At 44.9% G+C, this 23450-nt stretch overlaps 2 protein-coding genes across 4 annotated transcripts in view; one reads left to right on the top strand and one right to left on the bottom strand.

Moving 5' to 3' along the window:
• Positions 1-3249: 3249 nt before the first annotated feature.
• On the top strand, positions 3250-17934 carry MTHFD2 (methylenetetrahydrofolate dehydrogenase (NADP+ dependent) 2, methenyltetrahydrofolate cyclohydrolase). Its single transcript, XM_059659390.1, has 8 exons — positions 3250-3406; positions 9119-9303; positions 11174-11296; positions 12707-12859; positions 13429-13536; positions 14421-14513; positions 15393-15518; positions 16771-17934. The coding sequence occupies exons 1-8, from the start codon at positions 3306-3308 to the stop codon at positions 16932-16934; spliced, it is 1053 nt and encodes a 350-aa protein (XP_059515373.1). The 5' UTR covers positions 3250-3305; the 3' UTR covers positions 16935-17934.
• Positions 17935-20087: 2153 nt separating this feature from the next.
• SLC4A5 (solute carrier family 4 member 5) overlaps positions 20088-23450 on the bottom strand; it is a 61611-nt gene continuing 58248 nt past the window's right edge. For all 3 annotated transcript variants that reach the window (XM_059659387.1, XM_059659389.1, XM_059659388.1), the window contains 2 exons: positions 22758-22825; positions 20088-20548 (listed from right to left, as the gene is read on the bottom strand). In XM_059659387.1, coding sequence (XP_059515370.1) covers positions 22791-22825 — 35 coding nt within the window. In that variant the 3' untranslated portion in view covers positions 20088-20548; positions 22758-22790. The remainder of the gene's footprint in view (positions 20549-22757; positions 22826-23450) is intronic.

Here is a 23450-nt window from a genome sequence, read left to right as displayed (position 1 = left end):
CAGGCCAATGCTCTATCCACTAAGCCAAACCGGTTAGGGCATGAAAGTGTACTATACTTGAGCGAGAAATGGTGACAAAAATTTGCCCTGAGGTGGAGTTTTGAGCGAGCCAGCGTCGGGTGCACACTGACCTCAGTGTGACCACGATGAAGCTCTCAACACTCCGGGCTTTACTTCCCCCTCTGTAGAATGGGGTAGAGACAGGACCCACCTTCCCGGGACAGCCAGGAGCTGGGTCCCACAAGGCCCACTGGGGACCTGTCCAGGAGAGAAGAAGCACTCATTCCTTTGGGGTAGGAGCCTCCTGGGGGGCTGGGAGGGCGAGCACTGGCTGGAAAGCCCTCCCCCAGCACCTCCACAGGCCGTGGCCTGGGCTTGTCCTGTTCTCCGGGTTTCTGCTTGCTCCCTTCCCCCACTCTAGAAAGCCTCCTCCCTGCTGGCTTCTGGGCCCTCTGCACACTCACTCCCTCCTCCCCAAACCCTGTCCTGTCCCACACCTCCTTCTAGCCCCAGCCTCTTTAACTGCAGCCACTAGCTTCTACATCTGATTTCCTCCTGCCAAGGCTGGGGGCAGGCAATCACACCCTGAAAGGTCTGACAAGGAGCAAGCCTAGGCACACTCTGACATGTATGGGGTGCGTGCCGTGCGCCAGCCCAGTTCTCAGCCTGTCTCCATCACCCCGGGGGCATGCCCTTGACTGGCACACAACAGGTGACCCGTTTGGGCCCCATCCTCCCAGCCCATCCTCTTGGCCTGCATCAGACTGCTCTGCTCACGACAGAGAAGAAAAGGCTACGTGCCCTCTGCATGTGGCGGCTCCTTTGGATTCAAGTGACAGGAGGAGGAACCGCGCCCCCGCCCCCCCACCCGGGGCCATGGTGCTTAGTCCTTTGCTGGTCACCCCAACAATTATTGGGCAGTGGACACTATTAACCCACCTGACTGGTGAGGACAGTGAGGCTGGGAGAGGTGACATGATGGCATGTCACACAGCAGTGAGAATGAAAGCAGCATTCTAAACCAGGGCCCATCCTTGGAACATCTGGGACACTGAGGAAGTGGGCAGCCCATTCACTCTGTGGCACTGGGTCTCAGGACAGAGGGGTGAGGGAAGCCTGAATGATTGAGCCCTATTTCCCTTGCCATGGATCACTGATTCATTCAACAAACCTCTGCTGAGCCCTTACCAAGGGCCAGACCCTGTGCTCTGGCTGGGAACACAGGTGGCGGAGAGGTCCCACATGGATAGGCATGGGCCAGACCCCAGCTCTGCCACTTACCAGCCTGAGGCCTGGCCAGGTCACTTTGCTCCCTGTGCCTCATTTTCCTCGTCTGTAAAGTGGGGAGAGCCACACCTTCCTCAGGAGTCAGGGGGACGACTAACAGAGATAACAGGGAGAGTCTGGCACCGAGCAGGAGTTCAGTGACTGTTAGTTGCTTGTACTATTTTTACTATTATGAATGGTGCATCAGGCCCTCTGAGAGCCCCCATCCGGAGAGGAGCTGAGACATGAGTACAAGGAACTATCATTGAGGTAGAACGTGGTTGAAAGACAAAAAAACCTTAGGGATGGTGAGGGGAGGGCCAGGCCTGGGCAGCTTCTGGGCATGGCTGGTTCTTGAGTTGGGCTTTGGAGGTGGGAGTTTTCCGTCAGGTAGAGGCAGGGTGAGGGCACTCCAGGCAGAAGGACAGGCATGGGCAGGGGCCCGGAGGTGGGAGGCACCCAGCACAGTAAAGGGACATCAGGTGGCCCAGTGGAAAGCTAGTCCTGGAGGCCTGCAAGGCTGCGCTCAGGCATCTGTGGTTTCCTCCCACAGTGGGCAGCCCGCCCCTCCCCCAGCTGCCCTCCTGCCACGGAAAACAGAGACTGTTTGAGACTGTTGGCTCCTGGAGACAAATTTCCACTTGGACTCCCCACTCCAGGGAAGGCACAAGGCCTCCGGGTTGCCAAGCGTGTGAGAGGGGCTCTTTGCTCTTAAAAGAGACCCGAGAAGGTGTCACCCAGCCCCACCTCTCTCCTAGAGACCAAGGACAGTGGAGCAAGCAGGCGGCCCAGCAGCTCCAAGGCCTGGCTGAAATCAGCCTCAGCGGTACAGATGCTGCCTGCTCTCAGCCTGGCCCCTCTCAGCTGCCGGGGTGGCAGGGCACAGGGGTGCTTGGGAGAGGAGCAGGCAGGCTGGGCTCCTGGCTGGAAATGCCTTTACTGCTTGTTATTTCTATTTCCATTCTCCCCTCAAGCTGAGACCCTTTCAGCCGTGTTAAGAGTTATGAAGTGAGCCCCGACTGGTTTGGCTCAGTGGATAGAGCATCGGCCTGCGGACTGAAGGGTCCCAGGTTCGATTCTGGTCAAGGGCACCAAAAAAAAAAAAAAAAAAAAGAGAGAGAGAGTTATGAAGTGATATGTCCTCTTCACTGCATCGTACCCGGAGGCATACAATATATGTCTGTCCATTACTGGTGGTGTTACTTTGATCACTTGGTTAAAGTGATGATTGTAGGGTTCTGGACCATAAATTTACCCTTGCTGTGAATACGTATTTTACAGAAGAGATAATCTGAGACTATGCAATGGGCAACCAGATAAAATACAGGAAGCCAAAATTTAGTTAAATTTCAGATAATCAACAAGTACTTTTTAAAAAGTGTATGGCCATCTTCCCAAATTATTTACCTAAAATTCAAATTTCATTGTGTCTTGTATTTTTCCCCCCCCAGCAAATAAGAGATACTTTAATTTTATTTTTCAATGACAGTATGCAGTCAATATTATCTTGTACTAGTTTCAGGTGCATCTTGTATTTTTATTTGCAGGGTCTGGGAGCCCTACATGTGAATACCTTGTTCCAAATCCAACTTCACCCAATTGTTTTGACATCCATTGACGATTCTGAATCAATGGTTCACCAAATTAGTTGTTTTCTAACTCCACCACTCTTTTACATTTATTAGTTGTCACTTTACCTGTCCATCTCTTTGGCCACTCTTTACAGTAACAGGCGGACAGTAGGCGCGCAGGTATTCATCTGTTCCAGCAACGAATGAACAAATGCTCGGGTTGGTTGGGCTTCGGCGACCAGCTGCGTCTGGCAAGGGCTTGCCTTCCTCAGCCAATCACCGCATGGTCCCAAGGCTTCCGAGCCTTCCAGGGCCTCTCTCGGGGCTCTCCTTGCTCCAATCACAAGCAAGGCTTTACTGGAAGGGACCAATGGGTGCCGGCGAGAGGCGGGGCCCGACACGCGCCCGCGGTATAACCGCGCTGCCGGCGCGCGCGCTTCTCTCCGGGCTCCGACGCCGCTGCGGGGCATGGCCGCTTCATCCCTCGTGTCCACGTTGGCCACCCGGCTGCTGCGACCCGCACAGAACTGCTGCCTCCGTCACTGTCCACTCCATTTCTCGGCTGTTCGGTAAGAGAGTGGGGAGCGGGGGCCGCCGGGGCTTCAGAGGGACTCCGAGGGACTTCCTGAGCATCTGCGTCCGGGGCGGCTTGTCCACGGGGAGGACTGGCGGGGCGACGTGGCAGCCGAGCGCGGCTGCGGCCAGTGACCTGGGTGCCCGCCCGGCGCGGTGGGCTGTTACCAGTGCCAGCCTTTCGGGGGGAGCCTGTCTCCCGCGGGCTCGGGGCGTCGATCTGTCCCGGGGCCAGTCCGCTGGCGGGACGGGGTCCCCGGTGCGGAGCAGAGGCACTGGCGCGCTCTGGGGCGCCCAGGAACATGCCGAAGTGGGTGATGCCGAGATCCGTCTCGGTGAAAGCAGAGGAGACGCTTTGGCGCGCGCCGGGAAGGCTTCCGAATGAGCAGCCTCCAGCGACCGTCCCTCCCCGGGACCCTAGCGGCGGCGGGGGTTGGTGCAGTCTGATGAAATCCCCAGCCGCGCCGCTCGGGGTACCGCACTTCCCCGCTGCTCCGGGAGGGGGGTGTGGCTCGCGCCTCCCCACACCCGGCCCTTTCCCTCCCAGGGAATAAATGCTGTGCTGTGATCACCGGGGCCTCGGCTGCTGCCCACCCGAGAGCTGGTCAATGCCAGGCAGTGTCAATTGCGCTGAGAAACACCGGGGAGGAGGAGGAGGGGCGCTCTGTTTGCGTTTCATAGGGAGGTATTAGCTTTTCCCTGTGAGTTTGGGTTTTTTTCCCCCCAGGACCTCAAACTCTCATTCTTAAACCTAGATTGAAGACTCTCTGGGGTGGCTGTGATTTCTCTCCCTAAATCTGTGCGCTTTTCCATCTTTAGAGCCTTAGCATTGCCAGGGACCTAAGCCTGGTAACGGGCTCGGGGCTGCGCCCTACTGTGCGAATTCAGAGGTGATAGAAACTGTTCTTTAATGGAACTCACCTGTCAAGGGGCAGAAGACACGCGTGTCATTTCCTCTCGCTGTAAAAATGTTATTAGAGACATGGCCAGGGAGCTGTAGAAGCACAGAATGCGGATTCGGGGGCTCTTGAAAGAAGATTTGGGGGCGGGGACACTCAAGGATTTTCTTTTTTTTTAAGGCTTTTCTTGGTCTGAGCCTGCCTTGCCTCTCCAGCACCTCTGTTACAGTCTGTTCTCCTCCTCCTTCCTCCCTTCCTGAGTTCTGGCCACATGGGCCTGTGGCTTTTATGATTGAGAAGAGATTTATAAACGTCCTCTAATTTATTACCTACAGAACTGGGCCAGTTTGCTTGCTCTCCAGCCACAAATACCCTCCTTTTACTTGCCTTTCTGAATAAACAAATGGACTGCCACATCTCTGAGGGCAATACTCAGTTTGGTATTTATGGTTCCGTTGTATTGCTTTACTGCTGGCATGTAGAATTTTAAAAAAATTATTTTTTATTTTTAAAGAGGCTACATTTATTTCTTTCAGGGGATTGGTCTGAGAGTTTCACGAACATAAACTCATGGTTAGAGAGAGAGAGAGAACTGTAGTCTAGGAGACAGTGGGGTATAGGGAAAAAGGGACTTTGGAGGCAGAGGTTTGCATTTGTATCTTGTATCTACTGTCCTCAGTTTCCCCTTCTGCATAACAGGGTTATTATAATGGCCCCAAGGTAACTGAGAGTAATGAATGCAAAAGTCTTAGCAAAATACCTAGTGTTTAATAGATGTTAGTTCCATCCTGCTTTGTGCCTGCCTTCATCCATTTCTGGTTCCATTAACCAGTCGATAACAAGAATTCTTTCTAGCCTAGCTAGCTTGGCTTAGTGGATAGAGCGTCAGCCTGTGAACTGACAGGTCCCAGGTTCGATTCCACTTAAGGGCACATACCTGGGTTGTGGGCTCTATCCCCAGTGGGAGACTTGCAGGAGGCAGCCGGTCCATGATTCTCTCTCATCATGGATGTTTCTATCTCTTTCTCCCTCTTCCTTCCTCTCTGAAATCAATAAAAATATATTTTAAAAAAAGAATTCTTTCTAAAATAATCTGATCTTGAATTGTAAAATGCACCTGATGTTCATTGGATTTGGAGGAAAATGGAGATGCTACTGACTAGAGTTTTAGTTTTGATTTTGAATAATCCTCGTGACTTCTTTCTAGTTGTTCATAATTTTAACGGGAGATTTTCTAAACACATTGTGAAAGCACTACATTGCGGAATAAGTATTAGCTAATACACTTAATGTACGTGGGGTTTCCCATGGAACTGAGTCTGTATTTCTGTTTATTTTGAGGTATCTGCCCTTTGGCAGAAAAGATGATGGGAAGTTAGGTGATGACTCACTTGCTGGGCTGTTCCACATGCTGCTGAGCTGTGGTATGCAGAGGAGGGCTGAAACGGTTACATTACAAGAAAAAGCATTGTGGCTTTTTCTTTTGGTTCTTGTTATTCTTTGACAGTTTTGTCTTTTTTTTTTAAGCAAATTGACACAACATCCAGAATCTGCCTTTGGGACTTGGAACACTGGTTTGTTTATTCCAGAACCCTGTGTCCTTAACTTCAGTGTATCGTTCTTAGCCCAAATGTGCTGTTACATTCTAAGTTTATTGCTTTCAAAAGGAACTTTTTGATGAAGTGGAAGCTATGTCCTTATATATGTATATGTATATCTATACATATACTTATATATGTATATGTATATCTATACCTATTCCTATATCTATATATATCCTTATAAGTATATAAGTAGATAAGTATATCTATTACATATTAAGGATACATATGTATGTATGTGTGAATATAAATCTAACCAATGGAAAAGAATAAGAAATTAATTTTTATTGAATATATATGCCTAGAAGTTTATATGTTATTTCATTCCATATAAATGAGTGTCCTAAGCCCTCTGTAGTTTTTTACTCTATAGTGTCCTAAGATTTCAAAATGCTTTTATTTATTTCAGAGAGGAAGAGAGAGATAGGAACACCAATGAGGAGAGAGAATCATTGATCAGCTGCCTCCTGCACAGCCTCTGCTGCGGATTGAGCCCGGGTCCCTTCAGTCCGCAGGCTGACACTCTATCCACTGAGCCAAACCAGCTAGGGCAGCAGAGCCCTTTTAATGAAGTCCCCTTCAACTCTAATTCTGAACTGGATTTGTAAATATTAACATGTTTCCAATTCCTTAATGTACCATGGATCTATATGAAATGCTATTACTAATTTGTGCTGTGCTAGTACTATTACATATAATCTGGTAAAAGTATTTGGTTTGTAAAAAAAAGTATTTGATTTGCTATAAAATGATATCTTCTTCATACCTCACAGGATGCAAATACAGATTAATATAAGGTTTAAATATAAAATTACTGCATTGTATGTAAGACATTGAGATTTAAAGTATTTATTTAATCATAATGCAAATAAAAAGCAGACAATGAAGGCATAAAGACTGTTGAAACTTTAAAATTCTGTCTTAATTAATAGGCTTTGAGAATTGACCATATCTGACCGTACAAGTCATTCAGTACCTTGATGTTATCTTTGAAAATTAAATATGTGCCACGAGGGCAAGTAGATTGTTTTAATGTTTCAACAGTTGTGCTTCATTGGTCTTGAGGTTGGAGCCTTCCTCATGACACTGAGGACACAAATCTAAAGGGAAAGCCTTGTTTTCAGTGGCACCTTTGTGTTTAAGGAACAGATGCTTATCCTACTTTACGTAACGGGAACGTTGTTGTAAGGATTTGTGTGGAAATAGGAAAACCAGGAATCTTCCATATTGGAACGCAGGGAGAGCTGTCTGACCAGTTCCCAGTTCTCGTTGGGAAGAGATAGCCTTTCAGAGATCTGAACACGGTTTTGGTGGCTAGAGGTTCCTCCTAACCTGAGTTTCCTCATTGCCCCACCCCAACCAGCAGTTTTCCCTCCAACAGGAATGCTCTTCTCTCTGTCATACGACTGGGTGCTAGCAACACGGGCAAAACACAAACTACAAATGGTATATCAACACATAGGAAGAACTATTTAACCTCACAGTGGTGAGCGGGTGAAATAAAACAATGATTTTATTTATCTTCTAGAGGCCCGGTGCACAAATTTGTGCTGTGCACAGGGCTGGGAGTGTGTGTGTCCCTCAGCGCAGCCTGTACTCTCCAATCTGGCCTGCCTGCCTGATTTCCCCTAACCGCTTCTGCCTGCCAGCCTGATCACCCCCTAAACACTCCCCTGCCAGCCTGATCGAAACCTAACTTGCTCCCCTGCCGGCCCAATTGCCCCTAACTGCCCTCCTCTGCCGGCCTGGTCACCCCCAACTGCCCTCCCCTGCAGGCCTTGTCCCCACCAACTGCCCTCCCTTGCAGGCCTGGTCCCTCCCAACTGCCCTCCCCTGCAGGCCTGATCGCCCATAACTGCCCTCTCCTGCTGGCCATCTTGTGTGTTGGAGTGACGGTCAATTTGCATATTACCACTTTATTATATAGGATTTGTTTATTTAGCCTGTCAATTTGTGAATGTGCGGGAGGCCGTGGCATTAAAAGCCTAGACTCTGGATTGAGACAGAGCTGGGTGTGAGACCCAAGTACTAGCTGTCAGTTACTTAAACCCTCTGAGCTTCAGATTAGTGATGGTAACTGTTTCAGTCGACTTTATACTCCTGCATATGTAGCTGAATACAGATTTCCCACTTTGAATTTGTGCTTCAGATTACACTTGTTCCCCAGGTTAGGCACCATGTATTTTAATTTAAACTGTAGGTTTTGGGTCTTTTTCCCCTATGTTATTGAGAAATAATTGACATACACCACTGTATAAGTTTAAGGTGTACAACATGGTGGTTTGCTTTGCCTATATTGTGAAATGATTACCAAATAGGTTTAGTTAACATTCATGTCACGTCATGTGCTGGGGTCCAACCCCAGCAGGTCCAGGGGTCCCCAAAGGTGTGGATGGAGTCGGCGAAGAAGGAATGACACGGAGACAGCATTCAGTTGATCAACAGCCTAGCCAGGATCTCTAGCCAGGATCTCCAGCCAAGTTCTGGTCTGGATCTCCAGCGAAGTTCTGGTTTTTATTGTCTTGTTACATCCGTATTTATACCAGTTGATTTTAATCCTGTCAATTTCTATTGCAAAGGTTAGGGCGTTTCTTATCTCCATTCCAGGGAGTAAAGATTATGTAGCTTAAGCGTGATTGTTTGTAGTTAAAGTGATTAACTACCCGCCTGGCACTTAGTTAAGGAGTTTTATCCCCTCCCTGACTTCAGGGAAAAATCCCTACTTGGGGAAACAACCTTTCTCGGAGAGGTGACCTTGGTTAAAACACACAGCGCTAAGGGGAGCAAACATATTAAGAACAGTATGCTATATACGCCAGGTCGCTTGAAACATATGCTGTGCAGATGTTTCTTTCCTGCAGCGACTGTGTCAAGCAGCAAGGATGGACCAGCTTCCGGCAGTCATGCAGACACAACAAAAAGAAAAAAATTTTTTTCTCCTTGTGCTGAGAACTCTTAGTTAGCATCTACTCTCTTAACAGCTTTCCTCTATGTCATGCAGCAGTGTTGACTATAATCATGTTGTGCATCACATTCCTGGTACTTATTTATCTTATAACTGGAAATTTGTTCCTTTTGACCCCTTTCCTCCAATTCCCCTCCTCCTATCCCTCAAAATTTGGGGTCTTTCATACTCTTTTTGTAGTCTGATCTTTTTTACAAAAACTCAAGCTAGTATTTGGTTTTGTATCTCTGTCGCCTTCTGCAGAAATGAAGCTGTTGTCATTTCTGGAAGGAAACTTGCCCAGCAGATCAAGCAGGAAGTGCGGCAGGAGGTGGAAGAGTGGGTGGCAGCCGGCAACAAACGGCCATACCTGAGCGTGGTTCTGGTTGGCGAGAATCCTGCAAGTCATTCCTATGTCCTCAACAAAACCAAGGCTGCTGCAGATGTGGGTAGGTGTCACGCTCGGATCGGACTGCTGTTCAAGTGAGGCTTCTCCAGGGCAAACCCCATTGTCTTTTATTACTCTTTTTTTTTTTTTCTGATTAGAAACCCAAGCAGAAGAAGCTAATATGAACAATAGGCAAAACTTTGTCAGAACAGCGTGAGTCTATTTGGGAGGCTTATAGACTAGGATGAAAGGAATATGGTTTATCTTATCTTTGCCTCTGGTTTTAACATTGGACAGGTGGCCTTGAACACATCTGCTTTTCTTGAGCAATGATAAGAGTATCTGAGGTGTTTGAGCACTTTAAGGCAATAGAGTGGGGGTGGGGCAGTTTGCGGGGACCTCAGTGATGTAGCCTAGGACACAGCATAGAGTTGAAGGAAATGAATAACTCTGACTTCTGGGAAATAGCTTTTGATTTCTTCACCAGTTGGTTCCAAATCCAGTTGAACCTTGCAGTTTAGAAGTGGTTGAAGTTTTGCATGCCGAAGGCGGGGTCTGGATGGGTGGTGGGAGGTTTGGGTCCAGGTCTCACTGTACCACAGCCTTTGTGTGGGGATAGACATCTCTGGGTCAGTAGTCTGAGCAGGTGCCCTGTCCTTCTGAAGGGCTGTGCAAGGATTGGCGTGACTGGGCAGTGTTCCTGGACCATGAGCCCTTGGTATATATGTTGTTCGATTGGTATACTCTATTTTTTATAACCGAAGAGTGAGGACTCCTGCTCTTCTCATTGGAAAACCTTTAGAGCAGCGGTTCTCAACCTGTGGGTCGCGACCCCTTTGGGGGTCGAACGACCCTTTCACAGGGGTCACCTAAGACCATCGGAAAACACATATATAATTACATATTGTTTTTGTGATTAATCACTGTCCTTTAATATGTTCAATTTGTAACAACGAAAATACATCCTGCATATCAGATATTTACATTACGACTCATAACAGTAGCAAAATTACAGTTATGAAGTAGCAACGAAAAGAATTTTATGGTTGGGGGTCACCACAACAGGAGGAACTGTATTAAAGGGTCACGGCATTGGACAGGTTGAGAACCACTGCTTTAGAGCCTCTAGAATAGAGCAAGCCATGTTTTCCTAAGATGTTGGGAGGTACCATGCTGCAGGGGGAAACAGGGACTTTGGAACGGGAAGATTGGTTCCGCCACTGGCTGCCTTGTTTCAGTTTCGCCGTGCCTCAGTCTCCTGTCTACAAAATGAGGTTGATGAGGATTACATAAATAATATATAGAAAGGCCAAGCTAGCATTCTCTAGTGCAGTGGTCGGCAAACTGCAGGCTCTCGAGCCACACGCGGCTCTTTGGCCCCTTGAGTGTGGCTCTTCCACAAAATACCGACTTCTGCGCATGGGCCACAAAGTTTCAATCGCACTGTACATGTGCGCCCGCACGTGGTATTTTGTGGAAGAGCCACACTCAAGGGGCCAAAGAGCCACAGTTTGCCGACCACTGCTCTAGTGTATATATTTGTGATGTTACTGTTTCAGGTTCGTTTTGAGCTGATTCATGCTTTTCAGCTACCAGGGTGGATGTAATAATAAAAACCACTGTGGCAGGCAACATCGCATTGCTCATTAAATGCCTCAATATATATATATTTCTAATATACTTTTGACTTCAGAGAGGAAGGGAGAGGGAGAGGAAGAGGGAGAGAGATAGAATCACCAATGATGAGAGAGAATCATTGATCAGCTGCCTCCTGCACGCCCCCTACTGGAGACCAAGCCTGCAACCCGGGCAGGTGCCCTGACCAGGAATCAAATCCAGGACCCTTCAGTCCACAGGCTGGCGCTCTATCCACTGAGCCAAACTGGCTAGGGCATGCCTCAATATTTTTTAATTTTGAAATTTTCTTACAGGAATCAACAGTGAGACAATTGTGAAACCTGCTTCAATTTCAGAGGAAGAACTGTTGAACTTAATCAATAAACTAAATAACGATGATAACGTCGATGGCCTCCTTGTTCAGCTGCCGCTTCCTGGTGAGTTTTGGGCTCCACCATTTAGAAGGATTTCTGAGGAGCGGAGAGGCCTGGTTACTTTATACGGCTGGCCCCTAGTGTGAATCTGACTCCAAGGGGAGGGCAAGTCCAGAGAGTGAATTTTTTATTGGACATGGGGCAGACCTACTCCGTGAGGGGAAGCAGGGTTTGCCACCCTAAGATGTGGCTTTTTTAAGCTGGTTATTTTCAAGAAACAAAAGACTCAAGGTAAACCTTTGACCTTCCCTGTAACTGCCTAAGGGAGTTTAGGTCGAGGTCCTGCCCCCGGAAGGGAGATGGCGTCACAGGGGCGTGACCAGGTGTGATAGCAGAGAGAAGGCCAGCAAGCCCCTTTAATCAAAGTCTCCTCTGTGTCCCATTGATAGAGACGGTCCAACCCACATTTACTCCCCAACATTGGCTTTCCGTGTGGATTACCTGCCAGTCCCCAACCACAACCCCCTTCTCCTTCGCTCAGAATCGTATGTAAGCCTTAACTGCCTGATCTGTCCTGGGTCTCATATTATTTTTCTTTCTTTTTCTTTTGTGAGAGGAGAGAGAGAGAGAGTGAGAGAGAGAGAGGAAACATCGATAAGTTGTCCCACTTGGTTACGCATTCATTGGTTGATGCTTGTGTGTGCCCTGGCCAGGGACTGAACTTGCAATCTTGGTGCGTTGGGATGACACTCTAACCAACTGAGCTCCCCAGCCAGGGCCAGTGTCATATTATGGAATCCCAGGATATACATACATAATACATTTGGACATTTTCTCCTGTTAATCTATCTTATGTTAATTTGATCATTAGCCCAGCCAGGAGAATCTAGAAAGATAGAAAGAAAGATAATTTTTCCTCTCCCACATCAGAATACCAATGACTCCATGATTTGACCTTGAGATCTTGATACAAGGAACAGTGCAGGGGAGAGTTATACAAGAGGTATGGGCTTTTTATATATATATATATATATATATATATATATATATATATATATATATATATATATATTTTATTGATTTTTCACAGAGAGGAAGGGAGAGGGATAGAGAGTTAGAAACATTGATGAGAGAGAAACATCGATCAGCTGCCTCCTGCACGCCCCAACTGGGGATGTGCCTGCAACCAAGGTATATGCCCTTGACCGGAATCGAACCTGGGACCCTTCAGTCCGCAGGCCGATGCTCTATCCACTAAGGCAAACCGGTTAGGGCAAGAGGAATGGGCTTTGATGCTGGCATTTGGCTGTGCTTGCTGTGTCCCTTCTGTGCAGATGGAAGAAGGAAATCATTGAGTCACGTAGAGGCAAGTTGTAGAAAGAGCAGGTTTGCAGGACAAACCAGATAAGCTGGAGGCAAGCAGTGGTAACTGTGCAACAGTGACTGAGGCCCCTGGTCTGACCTCTTTTTCAGAGCACATAGATGAGAGGAAGATCTGCAACGCTGTTTCTCCAGACAAGGATGTCGATGGCTTCCATGTAATCAATGTGGGGCGAATGTGTTTGGACCAGTATTCCATGTTACCGGCTACCCCCTGGGGTGTGTGGGAGATCATTAAGCGAACTGGTAGGTCTGTTAGTATTATGAACGTAGTACTTGCAAATGGTAAAAGAGTGAGAACTCCCGCCCATGACCTCTAGTCTGACTCCCCAGAGCCTTTCCAGCAGTCGCCTATGACTGTTTGTTTTTTTAATTTAATTTTATTGTTGACAATATTAAGAGATGTCTCCCATCTTCTCCCTTATTGACCCCCTCCACCCAACCCCCACCCCACCCCAGGCCTTCTCCATGCTGTTGTCTGTGCCTACGACTGTTTTTGCTACTAAATCCAGAAGCCTCAGAGAAGGAAACTTTAGTAGTGTTGGTAGTGCACATTTATGTAACATTTTGTAGTTTACAAAATGTTTTCTTTAGCCTTGAAGCGATAGGGCCAATTGACTGAGGCAATCAGCTTGGCGACTTCCTTCATTATTATAATTAGATTCACGTCCTAGGCCATCTGCCTTTTCCTTTGGTGCCCTAAGACAGTCTGGCATTGCTTTTACATATATTATTTTTTAAAATAATTCTTTATTGTTGAGAGTACTACATATGCCCCATTTTTTCCCTCATTGACCCCTCTGTGTGTTTAATAGGCATTCCGACCCTAGGGAAGAATGTGGTTGTAGCTGGAAGGTCCAAAAACGTCGGGATGCCCATTGCAATGTTGCTGCACACAGACGGGGCGCACGAACGCCCTGGAGGTAAGCGAAGCGCTCTCGGAAGCGTGTCTTCTCCCTCACGGAGGCCTTCAGCGGCTGTCCTGTGGACCAAGTGTTCACTGTGGCAAACATCCAAGGAACATTGTCTTTGTTTGCATTTGTTGTAATGTTGTTAACAGATATTTGGGGTATAATCTTTGTAGGAGAAGCTGTACTCAGTGTCACCTGAGAGTTTATTTATATTCATTTATTATGGAACTAGTTCAGAAAAGGATAAGCCTCAAAAATTTAAGTTTTATAAGTATAAGCATGGTTGTAGGTAATTAGAAATTGTCAGCAATGGCTTTGATAGTTGGAGTTAGGAGACCATTCTTTTTCAAAGTTAGTATCCTGTTCTGTGTCATTTGATAGAAAAAAATCTTTGACCATTGCAAAGTATTGACGTCATATGACTCTAATGTGTCATTATGTCAAATTCTGTTCATTTGTTTGAGAAAAAGCCTCAAATCAGAGTTATCATGTGTGATTATCATAATATGGACCTACATGATTACATCAGGAACAATGGCAAAACTAAATATTTCTAGCAAACTTAAAAAATAACCCTTGAGTAATTCTAGGGATATTTTATTTAGGAAAGGTAAAATTCTTGAAAAACTGTTATTAAACAGGCTAAAGAAGAAATCTAGTTATATATGACTCCAAAGATTAGAGCTAGGACTAACTAACAGGTAAAAGTTACAAGAAATTGAGTATTAATTAAAAAAAAAAAAAAAAAGACAGTTGGCTGTCCAGAAAATATGGCACATGAATTAAGTCAATTATTTCCTCAGAGATGTTGAATTTCTACAATGGTTTGCCTAGTTGACACCTACTCCAATCCCAGCTTTGATTCAGAAATCAAGACATTTAATTTTAATTCATAGGTGATGCCACTGTTACAATATCGCATCGATACACCCCCAAAGAGCAGCTGAAGACACATACCGTTCTTGCAGATATTGTGATCTCTGCTGCAGGTAAGACCACCAGGGAAGGGGGCGGAAGGACGTCGGAAGATGGCCCCTTGCCTTAGAACCTGCCTGCTTCGCTGCCATTCCACTCATTCTGACCCTAGCATGCCACCATGAGCTGCCCAGAAAGATGAAGGAAGAGTTGTGCTTGGTATAGTGGTTTCTGTCATTTCATCATAGACTTGATGGATGAATGTCATTTCTAGAGTCTCAAAGGATTTCTATTTACTATATGAAGTTTAAATGTTTCCTTGGTTAATGGTTCTTGTAGGTATTTATAAAACAAGCTAACTAGTTCTTCCAGGTCTCTTAAAGTTGAAATTAGATAAGAATCTGACAGACAGCCTTAGCTTGTTTGGCTCAGTGTATAGAGCATCGGCCTGCGGACTGGAGGGTCCCGGGTTCGATTCCAGTCAAGGGCACATGCTCAGGTTGCAGGCTCAATCCCCAGTAGGTGTACAGGAGGCAACCAATCAATGATTCTCTCTCATCATTGATGTTTCTATCTCTATCTCCCTCTTCCTTCCTCTCTGAAATCAATAAAAATATATATTTTTTTAAATATATTTTTATTGATTTTTTACAGAGAGGAAGGGAGAGAGATAGAGAGTTAGAAACATCGATGAGAGAGAACATCGATCAGCTGCCTCCTGCACATCTCCCACTGGGGATGTGCCCGCAACCCAGGTACATGCCCTTGACCAGAATCGAACCTGGGACCTTTCAGTCCGCAGGCCAACGCTCTATCCACTGAGCCAAACCGGTTTCGGCAATAAAAATATTTAAATAATAATAATAATAATAATAAATTTTAAAAAAGACTCTGACAGGAGTTTTCAGATGTTTCAGTAAGGTGATCGATCATTCCTGTCTCCATTTCCCCAGGCATTCCAAATTTGATCACAGCAGATATGATCAAGGAAGGAGCAGCCGTCATTGATGTGGGAATAAATAGAATTCAGGATCCTATCACTGCTAAACCCAAGTTGGTTGGAGATGTGGATTTTGAAGGTAAATAGTATAATTTAAAAATATATATAAAATCAATAAATACTACCATTAATGGACATTTAGGACTAATCATTTACTTTTTCTTATAAGTTTTAAACTTGTGTTACTCTGGTAATACCATTTAAAAGGCATTCAACGAGAATTAAGAGATGTTGATTTTCAAGTTATAGACATTCTAGAATTATTTTAGTTGTTTATGTCATAAAATTACAGACAGTAGGTATAAACTTTTCAGGGAATTGTTTTTCCTTAGGGTTATTTTATAATTAAAACAACTTCAAGACTTTTAACAAGTCTGAAAATTTAATGAAGTGATTTCTCTAAACCACTGAGTCTCCTAAAAAGTGTTACAGATTTCTCATTTTAAGAGGGGATCCCAGACCTGGAATGTTAAAGCAGTCCAGGAAAAAGCCATGTTCTTGAAAATTTGGCACTTACTAGTACTGTAGACATCTCCTTTCAGTTCTTAAGACCCAAGCCTAGGTAACCAAGTGTTTTTTCTTTAAGATTGAGTTAAAGACCTGGCCAGATGCTCTTAAAATTGAGTTAAAGACCTGGCCAGTTGGTTAGAGCAGTGGTCGCCAGCCTTTTGGACCTCACGGACCACAGATTGGCGACCACTGGGTTAGAGCACAGTCCCGATACACCAAAGTTGCAGGTTCAATTTCATGGGCAGGGCACATACAAGAAGCAACCAGTGAATGCATAAATGAACGGAACAACAAATACATGTTTCTCTGTCTCTCCCCCTTCCTCTCTCTCTAAAATCAATTTAAAAAGATTGGATTAAAAAAATCTTGCTTCTTTCCAGAAAATTGCTTTGCTTCGTATTTTGGGCAAACAGTATGAAAAAGTATAGTATATAAATAAAGTAAAATTAAGAAAATGTTGTAGGCAGGTATTAATTGAGGTAATGTTTACGGTAGACCTCCCCTACAGTCAACCTACTGAGATGTTTCTTTTTAAGTAGATTTAATATGGAGGAAAGTGTGGCTGGTAGATTACAAGTGATTCAGATGTATAAATACTCCTTGAACAACTTTGTTTAATATGTGCATGTTATTTTGTTAGTATGTTCAAAGGCCTTTACTCTTGAGTAATTAGATGTGATTTTTATGAGTTTGGGGTTTATGAAGGTGCTTATGTATATTATTGCTTCCCCCCCCCCCCCAATGCTTCCATGCTATGTTAAAATACATACATGTCCTTTGTCATAATTAAAGCAGTCTGCTGTCTTGTTTCTTCTATATAGAAGTCCGGAAAAAAGCTGGTTACATCACTCCAGTCCCTGGGGGTGTTGGTCCCATGACAGTGGCGATGCTAATGAAGAATACCATCATCGCTGCAAAAAAGGTGCTGAGGCTTGAAGAGCAGGTGGTACTGAAGTCTAAAGAGCTTGGAGTGGCAACTAATTAACTAGTGTGTCTTCTGGGTCATGAACAGTACTCCTAAGCCAGTTCAAAAGGCAAAACAGGCCAATAGAAATGCAGCATCTCTTATTTATTCTACTGACAGGGTTTTAAACAGTGCTTTGTATTTATTGAAAGCTTAAGTGGGTGGATGCTTGTGCACATAGCTCTCCCCAGGACCTCACCAGGGATCGTGCCATTATCATGCTGGGTCGTGTGACCTGGCCATAGGAGGAGCCATTAGCCTGGTGACTGCATGGGGGACACTCCCATTGAGAAGGGCTGCTTTACTTTGTCAGACCACTTCAGTTACAAATTGCCTTTTCCAGGATTGCATTTCCCAAGTGCTATTCCAGTAAGAGTTGATACTCACTTTAGGTTCCAAACCTTTTGAGCGCAACTGGTCAAAGGAAAAATGTTGCTCGAGAAAATTAGGGAAAAGCTACAAAAGAAGAAATGATAGTAATTTGAGTAGAAAAAATTTACCCTAATTTTATATTGACTGATAACCAGAAGAAAAGCTACCTGTTAATAGTATCCTGTCATTTTAAAGCTTAGTCGTTGGGAAAATGTCTGTGTGCTATTAGCCTTTATTTTATGTGTGTTGCCATTCATGAGGTCCCCTTTTGGCTTTCTGGGATCGAAAGGCTTATTTTATAAATAATTCCACGTGTATTGTCATATTTGGTTTTTCCTATCTCCTTAAACTTTATTGTTAATTTTTTTGTACTGTTGGGGAAGTCTGTATGGTTTCTTTAGTAGATCTTGAAACCTATTTTTGAAAAACAAAACTTGGGCTTGATAATCATTAGGGCATTTGTATACATATGCACCTGCCTTTTCCACCAAAGAATTGTCGGCCTGCTGCCTGCTTTCTCTGATGCACCTATTGGCTTTCCCCAGTAGGTTTTTGAGAGCTTGAGTTAATATTGAATTTAATCAGACTTTCTGATTACGTTTTTTGTTTTATTTTGTTTTTTTAATAAAACACTCTGACTAGTATGAAACGAGTTTCTGAAATACTGGATCTAACTGCTACTGTATTGTCTTCGTTGTGACCTAGCCATAGTTAAGTTTTCTCATTGGATGTAATTGATCTAGCTATTTCTGTAAGTGGTAGCACCCACTCCTGTGCCTTAAACAAAGTGGTTTAAAGAGCTGTGGAGAAACCAGCCTAGTCCGTTTAATCTTACATCCAACAGGTGTGCCAAGCCAGGATCTTAATCGGTAAGATTCATTTAAGTGGTTAATGTTGTCCTGAGTATTTTCTAAACCATGCATTCAGTTTACACATTGTTCAGTTTACGAAGAACTTGATGTGCTTCCCAAGTTTCTTCTCTCTCTCTCTGTGTGTGTGTGTGTGAATTTTTGTAATTGATGACAGATTGGAAGGTATTGCACATTTGGGGGCTAGGATAGGTCCCACCAGGACTGGGAATTCTGGCCCTTGCGCAGGCAGAAGCAGCTCCTGCTCCAGGCAGCTTGAGGCAGACGGAGAAAGGAGAACAATGGGGAGTTGACCTATTCCCTCCTGTTCCTCTGCCAGCTGCCTTTATTCTTTTGATGATTTTCTGGAGATGAAAGAAGATGCTAGTTTGTTAGAGATGTTTTTTGTAAGTGAGTAGCTAGTGTCCATAAGTCATGCCTGCTGACTCACCTACATTATTAAACATGGAGCAAGATGAGCAGACAGGATTACATTTTATTGAACTGCAGTTACAAGCGGAAAAATGTACTGACCTGCATGGAGAAGTAACATGTCAACCTGTTAAAAGCTATCAACATTAAAATGTTCATGTATATACAACATATAAATGACATATGAGGTGAAAATTACAGTGATCAGAACAAAAAAATTAACATTGTGGTTTTTCAGTTTGTTTGATGAATCAAGCACATTTACTCCTGAATCCATAACATTTCTACAGTTCAATTTGGACGAAGTGCTATTGAAAATCAGCCAACTTTTAACAGTGAAATGTTAAGGGTAGGTTGTTAGCTCCCCCAGGATAGGAACAGATAAAGAATTTATACTTAAACTCAGGTAATGGTTCTAGATTAGTGAGCAGCTAAGTAATTCAGCTGCTATCAGAAGTAACAGAGGTTTAGAGCTTTACCTGTTGGCAGTATCCCGTGGAAGGGAGCTGAGACTCAAACAATTGAGAGCTTTCTGTGGACCAGTCACTGTACTAGGCTTTAGGAATTACAGAGACATTTAACTGTTCTGTTGACTCAAGCTGTCAACAATTGTGTCATTTGTCTAAAAAATACACTTGATCTTAGCCAAAAGGCCGAGAAGCGATTTTTTTGTCTAAAAAATAGGAAGGAATAAAGAAAAAGCACCTGCATTTGTCATCTTGAATAAATGTAGTAACAAATCAAAGTGATTTACTCAAGATCCAAATCCCAGTTTTATGTCAGATGCATTGTGGCTATTAGGCACATAGTAGTAGTTAAATGAAAACATGGTTGGTGTTTGCTAAACATGGATTAAAGGTAAAGACTGATCTTGCTCCTTGAGGAAAGGATTTGCTTCATCAACAATGGGTTTCAATCCACCCAACTTGCTTCGAATCATTCCTTTAAAGCGTTAGTCTCACATTACAAAGTTAGACTCTAACTTCAGTGTTCATGCGAATGGGAGTTTGACTTTGGGAATCAGGAAGGTCCTACCCACAAGTCCAGAAATTTGATTCTGGGCATGAAAAACCAGTGATGTTTATTCAAAGGATCATCGTGTTGATTTAACGTGGTTTGAGGTTTTACTCTAACAAGAACTTTTATTTTAAAAATATTTATGCACTCAAATCTGTTGGTTCTTTCATTAACAGACCTTTCAGTTACACTTCTGTGCTGGAGCAAGGCCCATAATGCAGACAGTTCAAGCTTTTGTATGATCCTTAGCAAATGGAATGAGATGGAGTGGAAAGATAGGACTTTTAAGTGTTTCCTAATATGCAAAATTGCAAGATGAATTTTTCAGCCTTACTCTACCGAAGTGCGGATATTTTGATAGTTCTTTCAAAATCATCTAGACACTTTAAAATCTAACCTTTAAAAAAATTCTCAACTGTTAATTTATTTTCAATAAAAATGGACTATTGCACCTTTAATAAAAATGGACTATTGCACCTTTAACCACAGTTTTGGGAGGTAAGCATTTTTTTTTTTTAATTTCAAAAGAAATGTTATAATTTCTATGCTGACCTGTATTTTAAAATAATGTCTAACATGTTGCTTTCGTTGTTGCATAACTACAAAGGAAGGGGAGATTTTGCACCCACGTAGTACTTTTCATCGACGGATTCCCAGTTTTTCATCAACTGGAATAATGACTCTGTTTGGTAAATAAGGAAACGGGCTCCGAGAAGTTCAGGGTTGTGGCCCAGACCCTCACGATGAAGACTAAACCATGCCCTCCCTCTCTGCCCCCTCTCTGGGGATGCTGTGGCCTCCTAGAGGGAGGTCTCGCCGACAGCGTCTCTTCCGTACATGTCCATGTCTGTGAAGTCACAGTCTGACTCCATCTCTATCTTCACCTGTGGCACCATGAACACTGGCCTCTGAGAGTAGTTGAAAGCAGGTGAAGCTGGACAGGAAATTTTGAAGTGCAAGGTGATGCTGAACGAGAAAAAGGGGAGCATGGTTTATCTAGTGTTGGGTGTTTGTCGTGCGATCCCCCAGAGCAGGGCTCTAATGCAAGTAGTTCTGTCTTTTCTTATGAAATCTGAACACATCACAGCAACTAGCAGTATCCTATCTGCTTGGCCTTCAGCTGTAGACATTACTATTCTTGCCCTGTTTCAACCTATTCGTATTGCTGCCAAAGTGAACTGTCTGGATCACAAATCTGTCTGTGGTTCCCCACTTAAAATTTTCCGTGGTTTTCCAGTTCAAAACGTAGCATCCGAGCACCTTAGCACACAGACACCTATGCTCACCCTCCTGCTTACTTGTAGTTTGACGGCTCCATCCTTCCCTGCGTTCTTTGGCCTGAGTGTGTGTGTGTGTGTGTGTGTGTGTGTGTGTGTGTGTGTTTTCAGATGGCATTTCTGGTCTGTTCTCGTGCCTGGAATGCCCTTTTTTCTCTTTTCCTCACTCTGTCTCTAGTGCAGTGGTTCTCAGCCTTGGCTGCACATTAGAATCACCTGGGAATCTTTTTAAAATCCTGATTTCTGGGCCTCATCCTCCAGAAATTCTGTTTCTTTGTTACTAATGTTGTGGCCTCACCCCATAACAAAGAAACAATTTCTGGAGGACGTGGCCCAGAAATCAGGATTTTAAAAAGATTCCCAGGTGATTCTAATGTGCAGCCAAGGCTGAGAACCACTGCTCTAGTGGCTAGTGGACTCCTGTGTATCTTCCCCAGGTGCTCCAGGTAAGGCAAATGGGCCCTTACACCGTTACTCCATTGTTCTTGGCACAACGTGCTGGGTGTCCCTGTCCACATGCCTTTCTGTATCCCCAGGGCGTAAGCATCCTGCCTGGTAGCTTATGCTGCTAACCTTTGTTAAATTAGATCATGTTGCTGAGCCTTTTTCTTCATTGAAACGGAATCCTGCTACTTCGTGGTCTCTGCCTTCACAGATGCGGTAAAACACCTGTGTAGTTGGGAGGTGCCACTGCCAGTTACCAAATCTGTCCCATGCTTTGTATAACTTAACAGGGTTTTTGAAATGCCCTATCTTGGTCCAAATTTTCTCTCCACTGACTGAACTCGGGGCAAATAGAGATTCAATTTAGTGTAGGCTAAAGTGAAAGCAAATCAGGGTGGACAGATTGCTCTTCTAACACGTTTATATATAAAGGTCAGTGGCCAAGGGTAGAAGAGCCTGGGCTGGGGAGGTGGGAAGAGACGGCAGGCGGAGATGTACTTGGGCATGTGACACTCTGGGCTGGAACAGCCCCGGACCAGCCGCTGAGGGAGGCTAGTCCTGGTGACGTGTCTTTTCAGCTGGGCGTGTGATAGCAGTTCTGACTTACAGCTCAGAAGATCACGTATGTGTTTCTTAAACCCCTTGAGAGAATGCCATGTGAGTGGGGGGTTATCTGCCTCCAGACTGGGTGGCCTGTGCCTTCCCTGTTTGACCCAGTACCGAGGGATTTCTGCCCAGTTTAGGGCACAGTGTAAGAGTGGGACTGGCCCTGCCAGCTTCCCTAGCAATACCCGAGGCCGACTCGCCTGCCTCTGAATTGTTCTTTTCCACGTTTGAGCCCCTTTGTTTTCAGCCATCAAGTAGCCACGCTTTCTGCACGGGTGGCTCTCATTGAGATCAGGTAGGAGCCACCTTGTTGGCCTGGGGCTCCTGGAAACCAGGTCTTGAATACTTTCTGGACTGTTCCTGTCTCCACCTGCTCTTTGGTATTTAGTTAGCTTTCCTTGATACCCTTTCTGACCTGCTAATTAACCATGCTGTTATTTGATTGCACAGCGTATTAGGTTACCCGATGCTTGGACCCTTAGAGTTCCCTTAGCCTGGCTGTCCATAATAGACAGTACTTAAGCCATATCTGGGTTTCCTCTGTGTTGTTTTCTATTTTTCAGTATTTACTCTCCATTTTCGTTTTACCTAATATTTTATAATAATTTCCTCTTGTAAAATTGAATACCTTTGTGTGTTGTAATCATGTTTTTATGTCAATAAGAGGACAAATTTGTTACTGGACACCCAACGATCAGGACTGTCGGCCTTTCTCTCCTCGGTGGACCACAAAACAAAGGCCTTTTACCGAGACACTGGCTAGGCTGGGAGATCCTAGTCCCTCAACCTTCCTGGCCATTGTTTAGTTTCTTATCCAACACCCAAGGAGTACACTTCATGGCTGTTACCTTCGATCAGGTTCTGAGTCACTGAAGGAAGAATCAGAATGAGTAACTCCAGCTGGAGGATCTTTTTCCTGGCAGGGAAATTAAAATGTCAGATGGGGAGCAGGTCTGAGGACTCCCCTGGAGGAGATCCTTTTCCCAGTGCTTCCCTTACCCATTTCGTCTCCTTTCTATTCTCCGGCCCCATGGCCAACACTGCACAAGAGGGATACAGGGCCCTCGCCAGGATGGGTGGTTTAGTTATTCCTTCATTAGAAGGCCCAGCCAGGTTAGGGGGTGGGAGGGATGGGGAGGGCCAGGGAAGAGTGAGAAAGGGTGATAGATTCATACAAATAGGAAGTGGGGAAACAAAGTCGAAGTATCTCTGATGGAGGGTGTGATGGGAAGCTCTTGAGGGGGCTGGCAGGATCCCTAACCTGGTCTTTGAGGAAAGTGGCAAGCTCTATATTAGGAGCATCAGGGTCTGGACTTGGGTTGGGATCTCAAGCTGTCTTGTCTCAATGACAGGACTGTCTGCCAATAGGGTGCTGAGGCTGGAAGCAGGTAAAGGCAGCAACAGTCCCCCCAGGATCTTCATGAGCAACGCGCATCCCTCCCAGGAAGCCTCCCTTTCAGCGGGTGGAAGATGCAATTTGTACAGAATCAGCCCAACTACTGTGGCCTAAGTTATACTCCAAATGCGATGCTACCTGTTTT

Source organism: Myotis daubentonii, chromosome 12, assembly GCF_963259705.1.
Source record: "Myotis daubentonii chromosome 12, mMyoDau2.1, whole genome shotgun sequence".
In the NCBI taxonomy this organism is placed as follows: domain Eukaryota; kingdom Metazoa; phylum Chordata; class Mammalia; order Chiroptera; family Vespertilionidae; genus Myotis; species Myotis daubentonii.
Note: the sequence above shows the minus strand (reverse complement) of the source record. Positions and strands in the feature narration are given on the sequence as shown.

Coding starts and splice junctions, on each gene's coding strand:
- MTHFD2 (XM_059659390.1), top strand. CDS start 3,306: ATGGCCGCTTCATCCCTCGTGTCCACGTTGGCCACCCGGCTGCTGCGA. Junction 3,407..9,118: donor CTCCATTTCTCGGCTGTTCG/GTAAGAGAGTGG, acceptor CGCCTTCTGCAG/AAATGAAGCTGTTGTCATTT. Junction 11,297..12,706: donor TGTTCAGCTGCCGCTTCCTG/GTGAGTTTTGGG, acceptor CCTCTTTTTCAG/AGCACATAGATGAGAGGAAG.